Raw genomic sequence first — 21,191 nt, 5'->3', positions numbered from 1 at the left:
TAGCCCTTGGTTAGTTCAGTGCTAGTGGTCTGCTAGTCTTCGTCTGGGTATCTGCTCTCCTGTCAATGACTCGGCCGTTGTTTCTCCATGTGCCGATGCTCCTTTCGTGGCCTGATGACCGTCGGACTTGCCAGCCTTCGTCCGATGTGGATATGCGTTTCCCCCGCGGGGTGCCCCAGGTTCAGTATACTGAGACTGCTGTCCTCTTAGCCTCTTAGTGTTTTGAGGCCGTTCCGTCTGCCGATATAACTCTGCCGCCCCCGTTGTACCCGTGGCGCGGTGGTTACCGGGATATGCATCTTCTCTACCTCGACGGCTGATACTTGCCAGTATACTATCATCCATTCGACTAACAGTTCCTGACTTGGATAACCATTCATCTATTTAAACTACATTGGGCAGCTCAAAATGTCTCACCCAGGCCCAGACTCAAAGGCCGAGCAGGACGAACGCATCGAATTCGCTCCAGCCCAGGCCCAGCCTGAACCCCATGAAGGGCCCCAACCCGATGGACAGAAGAAAGATAAAGCCCTGGAGTTGATCGAAGACCTCGGGGGCTCAACTATCCTCACGCCAGAGAACAACAAGCGCGTCCTCCGCCGAATCGACCTACGACTACTCCCTATCCTCCTGGGAATCTACTTCCTGCAACAACTCGACAAATCCACCCTCTCCTACGGCTCCGTCTTCGGGCTCATCGAGGATGCTAACCTCGTGGGTCAAGAGTATTCCTGGCTTGGATCGAGCATATACCTTGTCCAGCTGGTCGCCCAGCCTGCCATTGCGTACATTCTCGTCAAGATCCGACTGGGGAAGTTCCTGGCTGTCATGGTGTTCTTCTGGGGTATTTCCCTTGCGTGCATGACGCCTGCAAATACATTCGGGGGGTTGCTGGCCTGTCGGATCTTCCTGGGTTTGTTTGAATCGGGGATTCGTGAGTGTCTACGTTCTATGTATACTTTCTAGACTGACGATGGCAGCCCCTGCCTTTATTGCCATCACACAGATGTGGTATCGTCGTCGTGAGCAGCCGATGCGATTGAGTTCTTGGTATGCAATGAACGGTGTTGTCAATATGGTACGTTAATTAATCTTCTTTAACGATTTATGCTGACAATGTGCCAGTTTGGCAGTCTGATCGCGTTCGGCCTCGGGCATATCGATTCCAAACTGTCGCCATATCAGGTACTATACACAACACCCCCTCTTTAGTTGGTACTGATGAGAACAGATTATTTTCCTCTTCTTCGGGCTCATCACTGTTGCGTTTGCCTTCGCTGTCTTGTGGGTATCCAGCCACCAACATCTTCTCAGTAGCTAACTGTCCCAGGGTCTTTCTGCCGGACTCCCCAATGCAATCCAAATTCCTGAACGAGGAGGATAAACTGCTAGCAATCGAAAGGTACGACTCGAACCAGGGTTAAAATCCCGACTAACCATTGTAGACTCCGCATGAACCAGCAAGGCATCGAAACGCATGAATGGAAATGGGCCCATGTCAAGGAGGCTTTCCTTGACCCGAAATCCTTCTTCTGGTTCGCTCTGATGTTTTCCATCTCGTGAGTCTTATTCTCTTGGTGAAGACCGGCAGCTTACACAAGATAGAATCCCAAGCGGTGGTATCACAACCTTTGGCCCATTGATCATCGAGTCCTTCGGATTCGACCAGCTGAAAACTATGCTGTTTAACATGCCGTTCGGTGCAATCCAGCTCATCGCGACTCTTGGAGGAGCCTGGCTGGCGACGAGGTACAAGACCAAGGGAGGTGTCATTGCCCTGCTGTGTCTTCCTGCCATCGCGGGCTGCGTGATGCTGCTGGAGATTCCGCGTGGTGAATCTCACAAAGGGCCTTTGCTTGCGGGTTATTATATTGTAAGATTGGATCATCTCTATTTGAATCAGTATTAACCTGGTATAGATTTCGGTGTATCCTGGAATCAGTACGTTCGAGCAACTATGACATTGCCTCTACTAACGTATCTAGCACCAATGATCTACTCCTGGGCTGCCGGAAATACCGCCGGCGAGACGAAGAAGAAAGTCATCAACGGTATCTTGCTGGTTGGGCAATGTGCTGGCAATGTATGAATCCAAGCCATCACCCTAAACAGCATAACTAATCTATACAGGTGGTCGGCCCCAACCTGTACACCACCGAAGAAGCCCCTGGATATCGGCGTGGTCTCCTTTCCAAGTAAGAACCCTTTTAATCTGTTGTATTCAGATCTAACAAACATCCAGCCTTGCCATGTTCTGTGTCCTAGTCGTGCTCTGCGCGTAAGTATTACCCCCATTATCCAGTGCGGTGCTAACCTGATAGTCTGAACTTGGTGTATATTCTCTACCTCAACAAGCAGCACGAGAAGCGCCGCGTGGCTATGGGCAAGAATGCAAAGATCATCGATCGCTCGATGCAGGCCGTTGGTGAGACAGAGGTCGACAAGAACGATGCGCAGATGGTGGAGGATAATGCGTTCAAGGACCTGACGGATTTCGAGAATGAGGATTTTGTATATGTTTACTAGTAGTGTAGTAGTTAGATGTTCTAGTTATCTTGAAGTATTAAGTGTCAAACCCACTGTATCCACAACCATATTCAACTCCACTAGTTAAATTAAATAAATTGACTAAATTAATTAAATCCTTCAGTCGGGGATATTCCGATCGCTGACTCGCCTGCTCCACCCCGCGTTTCGCTCATTAACGAACAGCTTCTCCAGACTCATCTCCATCCCAGTTCACGTCTTAGTGTATTGTCATGCTGCATCTCCAAGATGTCTGAAGACTCATATCAAATAACCGCGCCCCCGTCCATGAAGCGGATCCCGGTACTTCCCCTCTTGCATTACCCACTGTCCACCGCTAACAGTGTAATCCCACTAGAAAGCGTGCAGTGCATGTCGACAATCCAAGGTCTATCCTCTATATTTTTATATGGTTTCTATTACTTACAAAGTCAGGTGAAATGCGACGGCAAAAAGCCCTGCACAAGATGCGAGAAGCTGAAGAAACAGTGCGTGTTCTTCGAAATCCCGAAGGATCCGGCGACGGAGTATGTATCGCCCTTTTCTTAGTAGCTATGGCTAATTTTAATTTGTATATCAGGCGAATCGAGTCTGTTGAGTCTGAAGTCCGCCGGCTGCAGGACCAGCTCGAGGAGATGAAGCAGATGATCAGCGCTCGCTCGCAGCAGGCTCTATCCGGATCAGGGGTTGGTGCTGGTTTATCTGTATCTGTGCAGCAGCCCAGTGTATCTCCGCCGCAGGTCGTGGGTGATGGCGCTGAGTTCCTGGCGCCTGATGTGCGGGTACCTGCTGTTCAGCGGCTTCAGGACCTCCAGGGCGATGTGTATCGTCCCCCGAAGAGGAGACGGACTGGCTTTGAGGTTCGAGAGGAGCCGATCTCGGATTTTATTAGCAAGGGTCTTATTACGATGGATTACGCGGTGGAGTGTTTTACGACGTGTGTTCGTCAACTCTAATGGTGTAGGCATTGCTAACTGTATTAGGTTCTTTCAGGGTTGCGTATGTGCTGCCAGTTTCTGGTTGGATATATCTAATAACGGTACAGGACAGGTATATCCCGATATTCGATCCCAAGCACGATACATTCCAGTCGGTGCGATACCGAAGCAGCATCCTATTCAATGCTATATGCACAATCGGCAGCCGAGTTCATTCCAGTACGTCACAGCCATTATCTTTCACATCCTCTGCTGATTACCTAGAAACCGGCGCCCAGCTATCGGAATTGCTGCAAACCGAGCTCAAGAAGTGGATCAATGTCGTGATTCAGAACGAAACGCTGAACTGCCTTGAATCTGTGCAGGCACTCCTGGTAATCGCCTGTTACTCCGCTGAGCGCTCCCTCATGCTCTCGTTTGCGACGCGCATGGCGCTTGATTTGGGTCTTGACGAAGGGTTTGAGGAGCTCACTCATCGGTTGACCATGAAGGACGTAGACGGGTCACCGAATACAGATGATGTGGTTGAAGAGAACGGGCTGATGCGCAAGTCAAGAACGTGGTTTGGGCTCTTGGTTTTGGAGCATATGTGAGTCCTCTCGCAATCTAAAACCAGCATATTGTTAACTGCCGTAGATTCAGCTTGGACGGTGGGAAACCACCGGGCATTCGCATGACGGGGAATGCACGGCGGTGTCGCAAGCTACTCCATCAACCTTCGTCGACGGTCTTGGATCTCCGATTATTGTCGCAAGTCGAGGTACGCATTCTCGAGTCCTTCATAGAAAATGGCTAACATTCCCAGTTGAACGTCATCAGAGGTCTGGTAATATGCGAGAATTGGCGACAGCAAACTGACACTGATCTAGTACATATCAATGAAACACTAGGTGGCAAGATACCCCTGGCTCGTGCCGATATTGCAGCTTTCGTACAAGAAGCTAAGCTTGACCTTGACTTGTGGTTTGAGTAAGTAGCTTTCAAGTCTTGATCGTAGTGCTGGATATCTAACTGGTAGCAGAGACTGGCAACGAATCATAGGTACAAACGCCATACAGCGTCTAGAGTAATAATACTAATTATAACAGAGAATTCCCTCGCACCAGATGACGAAGAGCGAGCGCCACTGCTAGCCGCACTTCGCATCCAGAAATGCTGGTCCGAAATGATGTTGCATTGCAAAGCACTGCGATCTCTGGGCGTAGAAAACGTTGCGTTCGTATGCCCCGTCCCTCTTCTCCAGCTAAACTGATCGCTTTAGGGCAATGTCTCCGGTCGAACGAAAGATCCTTCTAATGGCAAAAGCCAGCGCGCGCAAACACCTCAGCCTGATGACAGTCGAGCATGACTCATACCTCGAGAAGCTCAAGTATGCGATGGATTTCGTCTGGGCGAAATGCGCATTCTGTTTTCTGCTTCTGCTCAAACTTTCCAGACTCCTGTCAGAGGGGAAAGAAGAGCACGAGGAACTCCTAACCCATGGGAACAGGTTGCTGGAAGACCTGACGAAAAGCGTCTCAAATAGCAACGCCGCTAGTAATGGCAATGCCTATCTCCAGATTCTTCGTCTCAGCATTGAAAAGTACGGTCGCACTCTTCAGGAGAGTGGCCTTGGTGATGAGGGCGAAAGTGCGGACTCGGCCCCGTTCTGGGAGCTGTTCGATGCGCAAACTGAGTTGACCTCGTTTGTGCCAGAGCAGTTCGTCAGCGAGTGGGATTTTCCAGGCCTGAATCTGTTCTATTTTCCCACGACGTGGCACGACTTTTTCGCGGACTTTTCGTTGGCAGTCTAAGGTGGGTTTGGCGTCCAATACTTAACACTAATTCACAACAAGGTATTGGAATGGAACACCTAATGGAGAGCGATTAATATCGGTCCATCGTAGCTTCACCCCACGAAAGCAAGGGGAAAGATCCCCCCAGACGAGAAACCAGAATCAAACGGCCACGGCCAATCATTCAACAACTCAGGTGGCAGCTGGAATTGAGCGACAGGGTCATCAATACCGGTGATAGGGGTCTGGATAGGTGTGAGGTTTGGTTGTTGATACAGCGGCGAGGCCAGGTCCTCCTTATCCATGCCCGTATGGGGAGCTGTAGGTGGTTGTGGATGTGGAGGGAGCGTGGTCGTGTATCGCTTGGAAACCATGTACTCGTCAATACGACCCACTTGTGCTCTGAGTCGCTCGCTCGTGCCGGTGGAGCGGCGGAGACCCGACTCTAATCGATGCAGGAGGTCGGCCATTTCCAGGAGAAGGTTCCGGGCGCGATTATAAGAAGCCTCTGATAGACTTCCTTCCATTACCGAGCCGAGAATGTACCCGATACCAGCGAGGTGGTGCAGCAATGGAGAACTGATAGCTTTGAGGTATTCAACCGGGACCTTTGAGAAAACACTCAAGACCTGTCCTGCGACGTCACATTTCTCATTCACGCCCTGGTCTCCATTCGAAGACACAACCATCCGCAGCAGCTGGAGCGTTGCTTGGATGTTGGCCGACTGGAAACCGAAAATGTCCTGGGACAGATCACCGACGACCGGTCGAGTTTCGTGGAACTGGGGTGGAAGGGCCGCATACAAGGCTACAACATGGTCCATGAGCCAGGAACCCGCCACCTGAGGCGGGCCAAATAATGGCCAAACGTCCGTCGTCCCGTTGTTGGGGGTCGTGCGCCGTCTCTGGCTATCGACGGCATGCTCCAAGACACGATACATATCGGTGATGAAGTTCCAGCCATTTATCCAGTCATCCCACGGTGCATGCCCAACCAAACCGCCGTTTTCATCTGGCGACGGTGCAGCAGATTTGGCATTTATCAGAAAATCGTCTCTTAGTTCGCCAGGATACCGGACATTTGACTGCGCTTCTCGGTGACGAATGACCCCGCCCCAGACGATGGATGAATACACGTCCAATGTGTAGATAGACCAGAACTAGACAAGGAGAATATTAGCACCAAGGCGTCGCACTAACAAAACAACGTGAACTGGCAAGACATACCATTCTTCGCCGGATTTCGACAGAGATGGGATCCAGATCTTTGGGCCAGAACTTCTCATCCTGGAGCCCCTCCATCGTCGCGAGTGTGTGGTAAATGCCGAGGTACTGCTGCATACCGTGAATCTGCCCATGTTGAATACTAACGATACTTAAGAGGGCAGATGCCCGCATGTACTCCGTGCCTCTGGCACTGGCGAGGTCACGGGGAATCGATTCTTTCGCGGCGGTGCAAAAGACTTCCGACGGAGGACTGGCCAGCTGGTGTGGATCCCATCGCATTGTGTACAAAGCTCCATCGCGAGCGCGGGCTGACGCCAACGCACACATTGCCATTGTCGAGACGAAAAGGCCTTCATCGTGGAGGTAGTCCATATTCTCGAGGGCTTTTGTAAATGTGGGCCAATGGAACAGGGGAAATCTAGCATCAACGAGAGCATCGGTTAGCATCGCGCATCGCAGAATATCAACCCGCGGGAACAGTACATAGGATATACGATTTCAAAGTAGACCTGCGCCAAGTCCTGAATGGTTCCCTTGCAGGCGGTCGCAAATGCCTTCCAAGGATTGACCAACCCACCGTCATTCAGACCGGCGACCGCAGCGTGAGTCCCGGTGACACCATCCCACGAGGCATTGCTTGTACGAGAGTGCATAACCGTGCTGGAAACGGAGCCGGTGCGGGTAGGGTCTTCATCGCGGGGCGCTCGCAGTGCGGGATGTGTGGGATGGGCGGCAGTGGGTTGCATCGACTGGCTGGAGGCAGGACTGGCATTCCTTCGAGCGCCGCGTCGGCGGGCGGGCCGATCATAGGTGCAGGGGACATCGAAGTCGGCGCAGTTCTGGCAGGGCGCAAGGGAGCCATTGTTCTTATTGCACTTGATGCTGCGGCGGTTGCAAAAATCGCCTACGGGACAGCGCGGTTAGCTAGACGGCAACACCACGTTAGCGCGGGAGGGACAGACAGGCTTTGGAGATGCGCTGGAATTTCCGCGGGCGGTGCGACATTTCAGAGGAAGCGACTGAGCATCGAACGCCGTAAGGCCGCCTCGGCAGCGCACTGGAAAGAGCAGCAAGAAAACGAGAGATCGACGATAGAGCGAGACGACGAGAAGGATCGGGAGGGGAAGGAGCTCAAGCTGGAGACGGGAAGAAATCGGGGGGATGACTTCATGACCATATCTAGCTAGTGCAACGATCTATTAGTAATAGGTGCATCCGGATTAGGAAGTCCGTCATGCCTCCGCCGCGCCGACTCAGGGTCGAGGTGTCATGTCGAAGAATAAGTCGAAAGAAGTAAAAATGCATACTGAAATGATATTGACCAACCCTCAGGTGACACCGACGATAGAGCAAGATCCCAACTGGTTGTTGATTGTTGACAACTTCGACTACTGATATATATATTTGAGAACAACTACCAACAAACTCTTCTTGATACTGCGACTCGAAAAACTGGAAAGCAATTCACGCATTGTAATTCTATATCATGGCTATCATAATCGTAATGCAAGTCATCACCACTTGTTGTCAAACACCTTCCCATTGACATAATTAACCATCTCACTCACCGGCGCAAGATGATCTCTTCCAGCCCCAAAGAGCGAGCCCTGGCGCATCACCTTGCGGTAGTTCTTCCCCGGCGACACCTTGCCCAGAACATACTCCTCGCGGGTCTCAACCCGCATAGGCACAGGGATGGACCGCCCAACAACGGCCTCCATACCCTGCCACGCGAATGTGATGGCCTCTTTCGCACCGCCGGGGATACCAGCCTCGTCGAGCATCATGATCTTCGCGTTCGGGTAGTTCGCCTGCATGAACTTGGTGATGTTCGGGTTGTACGCGCCGCCACCGCACATGAAGATCTCCTCGATCTCGAGGCCCTCGGGGGCATAGCGCCGGTAGTGCTCGACGATGGCCTGGGCGGTGACGCGGGTGATTGTCGCGACAACGTCGTCGGGCGTGAGACCCTTTGCTTCGGCCTTGCGGATGAGGTCGAAGGCTAACGTGTCGCGGAAGACCTCACGGCCGGTGGTCTTGGGCGGGTCGAGTGCGAAGTAAGGGTGGTTCTGCAGGAAGTCGTCGACGAGGGCCTGGTCGACAGTGCCGCGGGCGCCCATCTCACCGTCCTTGTCGTACTCGCGCTCGCCGTTGGTGTAGTGGCGGACGACTGCGTCAATGAAGACGTTTCCAGGGCCGGTATCGAAGTCGTAGCAGGCATCGATGCCGCCGTGCGAGTCGGGAGGGATGAAGCAGACGTTGGCGATGCCGCCGATGTTCTGGCATGCGCGCAGCTTGGTCGGGTGGTGCAGCAGAAGGGCGTCGAAGAAAGCAATCAGGGGAGCGCCCTGACGGCCTGCAGCCTGGTCACTGACACGGAAATCGGTCACGGACGTGATGCCGGTGCGAGATGCGAGGAATGAGCCCTCGGCCATGGTAAGGGCACTGCGGACTTCGCCTGGCTCGGGCATGGAGAGCAGCCAGATGGTCTGGCCGTGGGAGCCGAGCACATCGATGGAGGAGGGCTCGACCTCGTAGTCCTGGCAGAACTGCTTGACGGCGGTCGCAAAGGTCTCGCCCAGGATAACGTTGACCTCGGACAACTCGGAGGGCGAGGTCTTGTTGTGCAGGATGATGTTCATGACCCTCTTCTTGATAGTTTGCTCGAGGGGGATTTCTCCGTACTGAAAATATGAGCGCTTGAAGCATAACCATGGCATGGGAGACCTACCTTGAGCAGCTCAAAGTGCATGGGCGACTCGGGAGTCTCCTGGCGGAAGTGGCACAAGGCACAGTCGATGCCGTCCTGACCAGTTAATATCTACTACTATAGAACTGTAAATGAACTGTAAACATACCATGGACGTGCCACTGTTAAGGCCGAGCACAGTGAGCTCGAGAGCATGGCTGGAGGTGGCAGCCATGGTGAGTAACTGAGAATGGAGTTAGGACTTCTTTCGCAGCGTAGTTGTAGTCTCGTCGTAGTCTCCGAAGGAGAAGACGCCGAGTCTTAATTGATCTGAAACACAAGAACTGAAACTCCGCAGAACCCCCGGGTTGCCGGTTATTTCGCCTGAACGTGTAAACGGCTATCCGCTTAAGCTGCTGTTCTGCTATTCTGCGACTGCTATTCTGTTAAACGGCTATATTGCTAAAAGGCCACACGGCTAAACGGCTGTGGCTGAATGGATCAAACTCTGCAGATTCTTATCAAGAACCCCTCCACTTTTCTGGCCAGTCTCTGCCAATCCCACGCTTCGACGGCCTCATCTTGCCTCTCGCTCTCTGCTCTGGTAGGTCGCCCGTGCTGTCGGTTCCAGATCCTCCGTCCACCCCTGTGGCTTGATCTTCCCCGGCTTTCACGATGGAGTTGCACGCCTCGTCTTGCCGTCGTCAACTACCCCGGCTGTCAGTTGCGTCCCCGGCTGAGCGGAGCTGGAGTCTCTGTAGTCTGGAGCATTATTTATTTAATACGTTCGTTTGACCTCATATGTTGCCTACAGAGCTGGTCCATCATCGCGTCGACACCATGGGCTACACCACCTTCTGGCGACGCCTCTCGCCGCGTCAGCTCAATGTCGTCATCCAAATTTTCTCACTTGTGTGTATTTTCTTCGAAGGATATGACCAGGGCGTCATGGGCGGCGTCAACGCTGCGCCTTACTATGTGACTGAGGTTGGCATTGGCGAACCCGATGGCACTGTAACCGACACCACCCACCAGGGCGGCATCGTCAGTATCTATTATCTCGGATGCATCTTCGGTTGCTTTGCTGGCGGCTGGCTGGCTGACCGCATTGGCCGGATTAATGGTCTGTTCATCGGCTCGGTTTTTGCATTGATTGGGGGCGCTCTGCAGGCTGCGATTCAGAGCTCCGATTTCATGCTGGTCGCCCGAGTGGTGACTGGTATTGGCACTGGAGGTGTGTATATTCATCCTTGCTTCTAATGGAGAAGTGCTGACTTGACAGCGTTGACTGGTATTACGCCCGTGCTGGTATCCGAGACTTCTTCTGCTGAGCACCGTGGTGGTTTCCTTGGTTATGTCTTCATCGCCAACTGTATGTTGTCCATATCTGTCTGCATATGCTGTTAAATATCTGACTGACTCTCTAGACCTCGGAATTTCGGTCGCGTACTGGCTGTCTTTTGGCCTCGCCTTCATCAACAACGGCTACTCCGACGTCAGATGGCGCTTTCTTCTCGCGTTCCAGTGCGTCCCGGCTCTCATACTGGTGGCATTCATCAAGATGCTCCCCGACAGTCCGCGCTACTATGCATCGGCCGGTCGCAACGAGGAAGCGCGCGACCTGTTGACTAGGCTCCGCTGCCACAAGGCCACCCAGGAACAAATCGACCGCGAGTATATGGAGATTACCGCGGTCGCGCAAGATAGCCAGCGCAGCTCGCCAATTCAGTTTGTCAAGATCCTCATCGGCAGGGGAAACCGACCGGGGTATAACCTTGGTCGTCGCGCGTGGCTGTGTGTTTGGCTCCAGATCATGGCCTCGTGGACTGGTATCACGGTATGTACCCAGATGTATGTATCGGTCACACCTCGCTAACATCGGCAGGCTGTCACGGCGTACTCCCCAGTCCTCCTCAGCCAGGCTGGGTACAGCAGCCTGACGCAAAACGGCCTGGCCGGAGGACTCAATACCATTGGCATCGTCGGCACCATCATCAGCGCGCAGATCGTCGACCGCCTCGGGCGAAGAGTGTGCTTGATGCTCGGCGCCCTTAGTCTCTTCGTCGTTGAGGTTGTGGTAAGTTGCAGTTCCATTCCCCGAAGCTTAGACACCCCTACTGACATAACTAGGCCGGCGCCGTCTACGAAGCCTCCATCCACAATCCCGAAAAAGCATCCGACTACGCCCCAGCAGCCGTCGCAATGCTCTTCCTCTTCAACCTCGGCTACGCCGCAACCTGGGGCACTGTGGCCTTCCTCGTCCCCACGGAGATCTTCCCATCCGACCTGCGCGCGCAGGGCAACGGCTTCGGTATCACGGGGTGGGCGATTGGCGTTGGAATGACGACGCTGGTTAACCCGGTTATGTTCGATAGCCTGAAGAGCCGCAGCTATTTCCTCCTGGCTGGGCTTAACCTGCTGTGGATCCCAATTGTGTACCTGTTTTACCCGGAGACGCGCAACCGCTCGCTTGAGTCGATTGATGCGCTGTTTTCGACGAAGAGTCCGTTTTATTGGGATATGGAGCGCGCGTATCGCATGCATGGCGATGTGCTTGCAGAGGAGGGGGCTACCAAGGTTGGTGATGAAGGCGATGAGTCTGCTGAGGGGAAGGAGGTTCGCTCCGAGTCTGACAAGGCTGTCATGGCTTAGTTGCGGAGGTATCATTATCGGTAAGGACTGAGCTTTGGACTGAGCTTGCGGTGACGGTTTAATTCAGAATAGTGTATAATTAAGAGGATATATTAACGGGCGGTTGCCATTTGAATTAAAGGAATAAAATCCCCCAATAATACTTGTGCATTTATTTGTTCGCAGTTAGTATTGCTTGTAAGACTGGCTTGCTGTCAGGGAATCCCGCTTATCCAGACAGCCAGTCCATGATCTGCTGCCGGATTTACAGACCCGACGTGTGTAGCAGAGTTCGGAGGAAGCGGAAAGCAGGTGATGAACGGTTCATGGACCTCCTGGTCTCCACAGTATCAGGCCGACCCCGAGCCATGAATGGCCTGTGAATGGTTCATGGGAATGCAACGCAGCTCCAAAAGGATTGTTCAGCCCGCCACTGCATCGTGATCGTCGAGGGGTTCGTGCCTTCGTCTTCCTTCGCGGTGCTGAGGTTCCCTGGTGGTGTCCCTTGACCTCTTCCTCCTTCCATGACTGTTCTTGAACAATTCTATAGATGAATGTCCTGGCATTGACAGCTGTTCTTGCTGTCATTGATCAGTGGAACAGACGTGATACTTGCGTCGAACTCGATCTCTGGGTCTGCCCGGTGTCCAGAATGTCAGAGACCCGGGTGGGTCTTTGTGACTGCGGTGCAGATGGCGCCATCCCCGAGAACCAGTCGATCATCCTAGATCCTCCATCTATTGCGAGTAATTGGTCGCGTGAGGGATCTCCATTCGACAGCTTGCTAGGATGTGACGTCGAATCTCCGCGTTCAATCACCTTTGTCTTGCGCAGGGCTCTGTATGAGTGGCCCGGGTACCTGACATCACTATGCTGGCTTGTGTAACATGTAGATCCTCCAGAGAACAATATAACCCCGCGAAGGCAGTGTACCTTCGGTAGGGATTGCGAGGATACATCCCACTTCCTGGGAGACAAAGTGATTCAGACACCCACATCAACAGCCTAACGAAATCTGGGCTCAGCTCAGTAGCCCAGTGGGAATGCAATGCGAGTACCCTACGATCCGATCCTTCCACTACACGCACGACTGCGCAGGGAGCGAGCGCGCCCCCCAGCTCCAGTCCAGCTCGATGGAAATCTCTACGACGTGATGGGCGTGAGCCCCTCGAACGAACTACTCCTGCGAGACCAGCGCGCTGTGCACCAGGACATGCGCATAGAGCAATTCGCCGGCCGTCCTGCGATTTTGGATGATGTGCCGTGGCGTGTTGTATCGCTGGAAGCTGCACCGGATATGCATATGCTAGACACAACGCTGCAACTGATTAACCCGCGAGATCCGCCGTCGAGGTTCACGGTGGCCAGTGCTGATCTGACGCGGGTGTTGTTTCCGAGTGAGAATGGCTTGCATGTTCTGGGGCCGTTGAAGCATGGGATTATACGGATGGAATCTATGGTACCGCGGACGGAGAAGCGGATGCCACTGAGCTGTGGCGATCGGTTCGAGGCTCGACTCCGTGGATCTGAGCTGGACGGTCCGTATATGATCAGGGTGGGAGATGGTGGCCAGCTGGTTGCTACTGGTATACCTTATAACGGGTCTGAGCGGAGTATTGCAATTGACCCAGCCCAAGTTGCACCGCGCTATGAGAGCGTGATGTCTCTTGACTTCGAGGCGAGCTTTGACGTCGATGCTTTCTTGTTCCGAGAAGACGAGCTGCGTGGCCAGGCCACGATTGTTGGGAGAAGACGGAATGGCAGATGCTCGCTGGATCCGCTGCTGGGGAGCCTGCCTCCTGGCACATTCCCTCTATTGACCAACGGTGCCGAGCATCTCGCCGTGTTTGAACGGTTCATTCGGGACCATGCGCGGCCTGGGGTGGACAGCGACGGTACACCTCGCAGGCTGACCGTGTTCAACCTGTCAATGAGCAACCAGGGCGATGCGCGCCCTGTTCTCAACGCGCTGATAGACTTTCGAATCCAGAACCCCGACGCTGAGATGTCGATTGTTGCGTCGAAGCTCGGACCGACCGAGTTCCAGGAATCCCCCGAGTATCACCTGTATTTAAAAGTCCTCGCTGATAACGATATCCATGTGAACATGTTTACTACGCCAGCCGGTGGACCACGCCAGGTCATGCACGCCAAGGGCATCATCATCGACACCCATGTGCTCTTCAGCACCGGAGCCGTCATGGACACACGGCCCATCGACAAGGCGGATTTCTCTATCGAACTACCCCCTACCGCGGCCGAGGCCTTCTAGCGGTACACAGACGAGGCTATCCACGAGGACGCAACGGACGAGCGTCGCGCCGAGCTGGCATCCGAACTCGCGAGTCTCGGAGTCGTCATAAACGACCCAGTCGCCGGCCTGACGTATATCAGCCGTGCCCAGGACGCCCTTATTCGAGGCGCCTCGCGACAGTTGATGGTCAGCATCTCCGAGCTCGTCGACCCCAGGGTAACGCAGACGCTGATCGACCGCGCCGCGAACGGCGTGGACGTACATCTGCAAGTCCGCGAAGTCGACTCTACATCGGCGCGACTTCTCACAGATGCTCTTCTGAAGTATCCGCAGAACCTACGCGTCGAGGACACGAGCTGGTGGGAGCCGCGGCCGCATTTCAATACCATCGTCGCGGACGGGGATACGGCGTACCTTGGGACTTCGTATCTATGGCCGACGCAGTGCCATATGGTGCACCAGGGTCGGTCGTTGGAGAATGGTGTGCTGCTCCAGGGTGATGCTACGGCGAGTGTGCTTATGCAGCTTGACCAGCTGCGGGCCCGGGCTTATGGCAATGAGGATATTTGCCCGGTGTCTGTGGATGAGGCGTTGGATGCGTGGAGGGTGCAGCGGGGTATAACCAAGCCCTGTATCTTTCCCAAGTATACCATCTGTCTGGAGGCGTGGCCGTCGTTAACGGGGAGTCAGACGCTGGCTGTTTGATGAACTGTTTATTAGTCGATTACGGGTCGCTTCACATTTCCTGAAACCATTTCTACTATATAGAACATTTAACGCATGCTCTCTGCGAACCGTAAATCTTCCTGAGAGCCCTGTCATATTCTACCTCCAAGCACTTTACTGTGACGTCCTCTGGCTGCATACCCCGCCCAGTAGCTAACTTGATAGATCTAGCAATAACCTGCCTGTATATTGAATCCCTAGCTATCTTCAACAGCCCAGCCGGTTTTGTTGCAAATCTCCTAAAGAATGGTAGTAGGCATCTGGTGTGTTTTGGCTGGCTTTAATATTCCGAGTCACGGATGGTGACTAGGCATTGGAGGCTCGATGAGCCAGGGTTGATTGGACTCTTCTTTGAACACGAGAGAGGAGAGCCTTTTCATGGTTTGTTTTCCCACTGACCAGGATGCTTTGCCTGGGTGGATTGTGAGTACCCAGCCACAGCGTTTAGATGAACACTGTTGGCGAGCCATATTCCAATTGTTTGTACCGGGGTGTATCTATTCTCAGGATGCATAAGGAGTTAAGAAATTGGTTGGCTTATGGGGTACGGTTTGTGTTTGAGTAGTCGCTGTGTTGCCTGCAGGGGTCACAGCATAGCCGCCCTCCCTGCACGCGGACAACATCACACATTTAGCAGTATTATTATGGCGGAACTAGATTACAACTACATCAAGTACGTTAAGACCTCAGTGGGTGCATGTGAGCCCTCTATCTTCTGTATCTTTGCCCATTTCGCGGATTTCACGGCATCGAAAGCGACACACCAAGCCCTAAGATCTCCCTCCAGCCAATCACCCACACAAGATGGATCCCGGAACTGGTTTAATAATTGCAAGTATCACGAAAGAGGTCGCTACCACGCTTATCCAAAGGCACGGTTCACAAGCTGTCATCGCCGGGTTACGGGCATGGACACAACACAGCAGCGGACGGTCGTCGAATCTGGGACACGAGGAGGCCATGAAGCAAGCGAAGAACGCAATACCAAGTTTCTTGAGCAGCATCGAGTCGAATAGCCTTCATGTAATTCCGGGCGCTTTCAACTCCTCTCCCGAATTCATCGCCATGTTCCAAGCTGAGGCGCTGGTCGCCATCCCCGTGGCCCTGCTTGCGGTCAAGCAGGCGATTGATCGAGTCGGGTCAAGTCTACAGGGAATTCAGCACGAGCTGACAATTACCAACATGGCAAAAATCCAGGGCTGGGAACAGGAGGGCTTCGGTGCGCATGTGTATCGTTTTGTGGAGTATGAGATGCTCCAGGTTGCGAACGCCCGCGCGAAGAGCAGTGATCAACGGCAGCACTACTTCTACGTCTGGAACCGGGATACAGATTGGTATCCAGTATTCGAGGCGAAGAACCGAGCCTTTCCTCTTGGTTCTGGGTTTGGAGGGTATCATCATGAGCTTGATGCGATCTGTATGCGCATGAGGGCAGACAGGAGGACACTCATTCAAACTACGTCTCATGGACGCACAGCGCAGTTCCATCTTCTCGTTCCAACTCACCAGCCTTATGTTCTGGATCACCCGGTCATATTCCACGAGAGCCTCTTTCCGCTTACTATCACGGGTCAGCGGCATCGCAGTGTGGACCTCGTTTGGTTTAATCTGTGCTCGAAACCAACGGGGTTACAGCTGCAATGTATCGGAGTCCTGGGAGAGAGGGCAAATACCATTGAGCAGGCCGGGGCTCTTAGCTTGGCTGGCTGCTGTATCGGCTTCATGGCTGCTGGCTGTGCTGCTATCGCATTCCCGCCGTGCGCTCCTCTTGCAGAGGCAGTCGCGTTGCCGCTCTGGTCGGGGGCAGCGGCATCTTGGAGTGCTGCAGCCGGGGCTTCTGTCTACGAACACGCTAATCGTGGAGAGCTTTGCATCCTAGGGGATGATTCCATACTGGTCGAGAGAAAGGAATAGTGTGCGCTGGCTTTAGACAAGGGTCTTTGAGGGCGCATTGGTCTTTGGCTGTGCCCAAGAAGGCTTTGCTAAGTCCGGGAATTGGTTTACACTACTTGAAAGCATTTACTTATCGCGTTGTCTAAATTAATGGCTTTCTATACTGTATCTAGATCTTTCAGCCTCGTTGCCAATTGCTATTCTAGTATTGTGTCATGAACATTCGAAATCAAGGGTGCCTCTGCTAGTATGGTAATGCAATCCTCTGATAGAAGGCCGTGTACTGTAGAAAGGTTTGCGAGCTAATGTGTATATGGATGTATATGCTTATTCGTTTATCCAAGCGCCAACATTCGCCAGAAAAAACTTCTATGATCTGGCACTATATGAGTGGTTTAGGGCTTTGACCTCGAAGCCGGCCTTTAGAGTCTGCAATTCTCTATCGAACAAGAATCCATTGATCATTACGGAAGGATTTTGTTTGTTTCATTTGACGCCCGACCCTACGCCAGCTAACAAAGTATTATGCATGTATGGCAGAGTTCTAATATAGTCGATTCATCGCCACGCCGGCGGCTAACCTTCTGCCCGTTCATACGGAGCAGCCTTGTCCAGTGAATCTCTCAGAACCAGCTGGTCGGATACGGAGAGCGAGCTTTGATTCGAACCAAGGTTGCGTGGGATCCTAGTCAAAGGATTCCTACGGAGCCGCCTTGTCTACCCTGGAATAAATCTCCACCGTTCACACCGGCGATTGACGGCAGCGCCGCCATGAACAAACTATAATCAATGCATAGATGCCAATGATTAAACGCCAGAGGTTAGCCTCCAGCCCAAGATAAAAAATAGCATTCCTGGTACGAACTATTGGTTCATAACGACAACTGTTTACCCTGCTCGTGCACGCTGTTGCCGCTGCGTCTTGCCAAGTGGAACAGGGGGTTGGTTAAGAGAAAGCCGTGTTTATTGGGAATGATGGATGAGACCACGCTATATAAGGCTCTTTAATCACGGTGCAACATGCCATGCTGCCATCAAATTCAAGTCTCCTTTTCTCGTCTACGTGCTTCATACTACTTTTACACCCAGTATCAAACCAACCATGTCCGAGGCTGAACGAACCAAAGAGTGTCTCTCGGAGCTGGAGGCTCACTTTAGGTCAGTGCTCTGTTGTTATTATAGCACATCCAACTGACCGAGAGCAGAGAGACCAAAACCCCTTCTGACGCACTGGTCATTCTCGGCCGAACCGGGTCCGGTAAATCATCTCTTCTAGAGGATCTCTCTGGTCTCAGCGGTTACTCGCAACAGAGTGTTGATTCCGGTGAGCTTACTTTCTATATATTCCTTGTTCTGGGACTTATAAGTTGGCCGCAGTCACAACGACCATCCAACTCTGCAAAGCTATCGTCAACGATAAACCCTACTTCGTCATGGACACACCGGGCTTCGATCCCAACGCCGAGGAGAAGACATTCCGTGAAATCATCCGCGGTGTGAACTCCATCCGCCGTTTCGCCCGCATTACCGGGCTCCTATATCTCACCTGCATCCCTCAAGAACGGTTCGATGACTTTGACCGAAAGCTAATCCAGTTCATCCGCGCCTTGAGTGGACCGCAGTACATTCCCCGCGTCACGTTTATAACAACTTTCTGGACCGCGACGCCAGGACAGGCGGCCACTTACAGCCAGCGCCTGGCGTCACTTCAGTGCAGATGGGAGGATGGTCTTGGCGTGCGCGGGTTGAAGACGTATCAGCACGGCTGGGAGTACAACGGCGCAGGTGGGGATAGAGGTGTGATTATTGACTGGTTTGTCAACCGCGAGCAGATTGCGCAACATGCGAGGGAGATGGTTGCGAGGAATTATAGCAGTCCGAGTATTGTTGCTTCGAGGATCGAGGAGCAACTGGATGCTAATGTGCCCATTCACCAAACGGACGCGGGGAGATTGCTTGGGCTGCCTGCTCCTCGTCCGTCACAGTTTCCCACAGACGCAAACGAAGATGCACGACCGAGAGACAATGCCTCTTCTCATACAGGTGCCTCTAGCCCACATACGTCCAGCAATGCAACCTGGGAACAAGCAGCCGCCCCGCCGCCAGGGACTTCTCCTAGTCAAGTGATTCTCGAGGGACTCAGCTGGGTGTTCCGCAACATTAACTTTGGCAGTGCAGCTGGAGGCGCCAGTTCAAGACCCAGCGTACTTAGAGGAGGTGGAGGTGAGTTTCCGGCGGCTTTCTCCATACCTTGAAGTTATATAGAATGTTACTGAATGATGTCCCGCTAGATCCCTTTTCCCCTGTCGACGTGATGAAATCTAGAGGCCTTGACTCGAGCAGGGAGGGCAGGTTGAAATATGCCCAGCAACATGGAATTGGAGGGGTGCCTTTCTCTGCGTCGTGGGGGGAGGCAATGCTGAGGCATCTTCAAAGGAATGGGTAATACAGGGCGGCTGGAAATATTGTTTGGAGGGTGCAAGTGATATGATGTGGCTAGTTGTTTATAAAGGGCTATTATATCTTTGACGAGGTTGCCAACATCCAAGTTTCGGTTCCTTTCTTAAGTAGTATATTACCTTAGTAGCCCCTATACTATACGGGTAGAGCATATACTGTCTACCCTTAGTGCTGGCCCCCACCGTATTCCTTTATATATATAGAAACGTGAGCACCAAAATCCATATTTAGAGGCGCCAAGAAATATTCACCGCTGCGCCAGCATCCTACAAGTCGACAGACCAATAAGGAGACCCGGATTAGATTGAGTTTGCCCCGCCCAAGTCATGAATCGTGATGGCAAGTCTTATATCTCACCCAATTCTCACTCAATCTCAATCTCACTCCATCATTCCGACACCTTCTCGCTGTCGACGCGACAATGCTCGCTATGGACAGCGGTATACTAGGCATTGGCATCTACTGCCTGCTCCCCGCAGTCCTACTCTACCTCATCAACGCAACATTCTTCCGCACCCCGGCCCCTAAAGGCGTCGCTTATATACGCGAACCACCAGGGAAAACCGGGTTCAGTCTCAAGACGCGCCTGGCATACCTAGCAGACTGCGAGTCGCTGTTCCGCGAAGCATACGAGAAATACCTCAAGAACGGCGAGGCGGTCGTTCTTCCTGGCTTCGGTCTGCGCTGTGAACTGGTATTACCTGGTAGCTCGCTGCGATGGGCGATTGCGCAGCCCGACAGCGTGCTTAGTGTGGACCAGGCGTTTGCGGAAATTGACCAGGCGGATTATAGCCTGGGACATGCGAAGTATATTACGGATCCGTGGCAGGGGAACCTGGTGCGGACGGAGCTGAATTCTGTGTTGGAGAATATTGTCGCCGCGTTGAATGATGAATTGGGGGTTGCGTTTGATGCGCATTTTGGGACTGATGGGGATAATTGGAAGGAGATTGACTTGCTCAAGACGGTCAGGGTGGTTGTGACCCAGGCTGCGAGTCGGTTTACGGTGGGATTGCCGCTGTGTAAGTTGTCTTAATGAGGTATGTATGTATACTAACAGCTGCAGGCCGCAACCAGGAGTATCTCAACGACTGCCTCGCTGCAGTAGATGGCTGCTTGATCACTGCTGGCGTGGTTGGCGGACTTCCTACTGTATTACGTCCATTCCTAGGCCCTCTGGTCGGGCTCAAGGCCAGACTGGCAAATAGACGCGTGCGAAAGCACTTTCAACCGCTATATTACGAGCGCCTCAAGACCCTCGAATACAGTGCAGACGATTCATCCCACGTCGAACCGCAGGACCACATCCAGATGATGCTGCGGTACGCGCAGAAGAAAAGACCACACGAACTATACGACCTGAATAACATCGCAACGCGCCTGACAGCGGCGAACTTCGGCTCGATGCACCAGACAACTATCCAGACGACGAACATGCTCTTGAATATTCTCGGCTCTGATGCAGAGTACAACACCGTCGCTGCTCTCCGGGACGAGGCTGCGGAGATCCTAGGCTCCGATACGCAATGGACAAAAGCCAAGGTGTCCAGGATGGTCAAGGCGGATAGTGTCGCGCGCGAGACAATAAGGCTTCACTCCTTTGGCGGCCGAGCAGGGTTTCGCAAGGTGATTACCGACGGGGTGACCACGGATGGAGGGCTTGAACTACCCAAGGGCGTTCAGTTCTCGTTTCTCAGCCATCAGGCACATGTGGACGGGGCTGTATATGAAGACCCCCTCAAGTACGACCCGTTCAGGTTCTCGCGTGCTCGAGAGGCGGGCGATGCAGGACAGACTGGCTCGCAGAGCTTTGTGTCGACGGGGCCGCACTATCTGGGGTTTGGACATGGGAGGCATGCTTGTCCTGGGCGGTTTTTGATTGACTTTGAGCTGAAGATGATTATTGCGTATGTCCTGCAGAACTATGAGGTGAAGTTCCCTGAGGAATATGGTGGAAAGAGACCTCCTAATCGCTGGATGGCGGAGGCTGTCGTGCCCCCAGACGGGGTCAAGGTGCTTGTAAAGCGACGGTCTTAATGAAATAGTGTTTATTGTATGATTATATTCAGAAA

The 21,191-nt window shown here is 53.0% G+C and overlaps 10 protein-coding genes across 10 annotated transcripts; 8 read left to right on the top strand and 2 right to left on the bottom strand.

Annotated features, from left to right (window-relative positions):
- Positions 1-408: 408 nt before the first annotated feature.
- Positions 409-2,526, top strand: ASPVEDRAFT_136322 (putative MFS transporter; the record flags this gene model as incomplete). Its single annotated transcript, XM_040807281.1, has 12 exons — positions 409-934; positions 981-1,078; positions 1,126-1,185; positions 1,232-1,284; positions 1,331-1,402; positions 1,446-1,559; positions 1,606-1,873; positions 1,920-1,941; positions 1,986-2,083; positions 2,131-2,195; positions 2,243-2,278; positions 2,322-2,526. 12 exons carry the CDS (start codon positions 409-411, stop codon positions 2,524-2,526), a joined length of 1,617 nt encoding a protein of 538 aa, XP_040669729.1.
- A 249-nt stretch (positions 2,527-2,775) lies between these two features.
- On the top strand, positions 2,776-5,257 carry ASPVEDRAFT_54239 (putative C6 transcription factor; the record flags this gene model as incomplete). The annotated part of the gene is made up of 9 exons (XM_040814903.1): positions 2,776-2,829; positions 2,885-2,914; positions 2,962-3,053; positions 3,107-3,467; positions 3,572-3,683; positions 3,729-4,053; positions 4,101-4,228; positions 4,334-4,433; positions 4,726-5,257. 9 exons carry the CDS (start codon positions 2,776-2,778, stop codon positions 5,255-5,257), a joined length of 1,734 nt encoding a protein of 577 aa, XP_040669728.1.
- Positions 5,258-5,352: 95 nt separating this feature from the next.
- On the bottom strand, positions 5,353-7,471 carry ASPVEDRAFT_54238 (putative C6 transcription factor; the record flags this gene model as incomplete). Its single annotated transcript, XM_040814902.1, has 4 exons — positions 5,353-6,399; positions 6,467-6,884; positions 6,950-7,370; positions 7,429-7,471. 4 exons carry the CDS (start codon positions 7,469-7,471, stop codon positions 5,353-5,355), a joined length of 1,929 nt encoding a protein of 642 aa, XP_040669727.1.
- A 509-nt stretch (positions 7,472-7,980) lies between these two features.
- On the bottom strand, positions 7,981-9,390 carry ASPVEDRAFT_54237 (UPF0075 domain protein; the record flags this gene model as incomplete). Its single annotated transcript, XM_040814901.1, has 3 exons — positions 7,981-9,150; positions 9,198-9,272; positions 9,325-9,390. 3 exons carry the CDS (start codon positions 9,388-9,390, stop codon positions 7,981-7,983), a joined length of 1,311 nt encoding a protein of 436 aa, XP_040669726.1.
- Positions 9,391-9,995: 605 nt separating this feature from the next.
- ASPVEDRAFT_135094 (putative MFS sugar transporter) lies at positions 9,996-11,807 on the top strand (the record flags this gene model as incomplete). Its single annotated transcript, XM_040807192.1, has 5 exons — positions 9,996-10,389; positions 10,438-10,527; positions 10,583-10,992; positions 11,041-11,232; positions 11,286-11,807. 5 exons carry the CDS (start codon positions 9,996-9,998, stop codon positions 11,805-11,807), a joined length of 1,608 nt encoding a protein of 535 aa, XP_040669725.1.
- Positions 11,808-12,219: 412 nt separating this feature from the next.
- On the top strand, positions 12,220-12,753 carry ASPVEDRAFT_763564 (uncharacterized protein). Its single transcript, XM_040816344.1, has one exon. The coding sequence runs from the start codon at positions 12,337-12,339 to the stop codon at positions 12,670-12,672; it is 336 nt and encodes a 111-aa protein (XP_040669724.1). The 5' UTR covers positions 12,220-12,336; the 3' UTR covers positions 12,673-12,753.
- An 81-nt stretch (positions 12,754-12,834) lies between these two features.
- ASPVEDRAFT_85382 (uncharacterized protein) lies at positions 12,835-14,745 on the top strand (the record flags this gene model as incomplete). The annotated part of the gene is made up of 2 exons (XM_040817688.1): positions 12,835-13,983; positions 14,059-14,745. 2 exons carry the CDS (start codon positions 12,835-12,837, stop codon positions 14,743-14,745), a joined length of 1,836 nt encoding a protein of 611 aa, XP_040669723.1.
- A 706-nt stretch (positions 14,746-15,451) lies between these two features.
- ASPVEDRAFT_43424 (uncharacterized protein) lies at positions 15,452-16,892 on the top strand. The gene has a single exon (XM_040812819.1). It carries the CDS (start codon positions 15,571-15,573, stop codon positions 16,678-16,680), a length of 1,110 nt encoding a protein of 369 aa, XP_040669722.1. The 5' UTR covers positions 15,452-15,570; the 3' UTR covers positions 16,681-16,892.
- An 802-nt stretch (positions 16,893-17,694) lies between these two features.
- On the top strand, positions 17,695-19,249 carry ASPVEDRAFT_152382 (uncharacterized protein). The gene is made up of 4 exons (XM_040808302.1): positions 17,695-17,817; positions 17,865-17,983; positions 18,037-18,882; positions 18,951-19,249. The coding sequence occupies exons 1-4, from the start codon at positions 17,762-17,764 to the stop codon at positions 19,103-19,105; spliced, it is 1,176 nt and encodes a 391-aa protein (XP_040669721.1). The 5' UTR covers positions 17,695-17,761; the 3' UTR covers positions 19,106-19,249.
- A 291-nt stretch (positions 19,250-19,540) lies between these two features.
- On the top strand, positions 19,541-21,156 carry ASPVEDRAFT_135245 (cytochrome P450; the record flags this gene model as incomplete). Its single annotated transcript, XM_040807204.1, has 2 exons — positions 19,541-20,141; positions 20,186-21,156. 2 exons carry the CDS (start codon positions 19,541-19,543, stop codon positions 21,154-21,156), a joined length of 1,572 nt encoding a protein of 523 aa, XP_040669720.1.
- Positions 21,157-21,191: the final 35 nt, after the last annotated feature.

The sequence above is a fragment of the Aspergillus versicolor genome, assembly GCF_001890125.1.
Source record: "Aspergillus versicolor CBS 583.65 unplaced genomic scaffold ASPVEscaffold_7, whole genome shotgun sequence".
NCBI classification, from domain to species: domain Eukaryota; kingdom Fungi; phylum Ascomycota; class Eurotiomycetes; order Eurotiales; family Aspergillaceae; genus Aspergillus; species Aspergillus versicolor.
The sequence above is the reverse complement of the archived record's forward strand: the minus strand, read 5'-3'. Positions and strand labels throughout refer to the sequence as shown.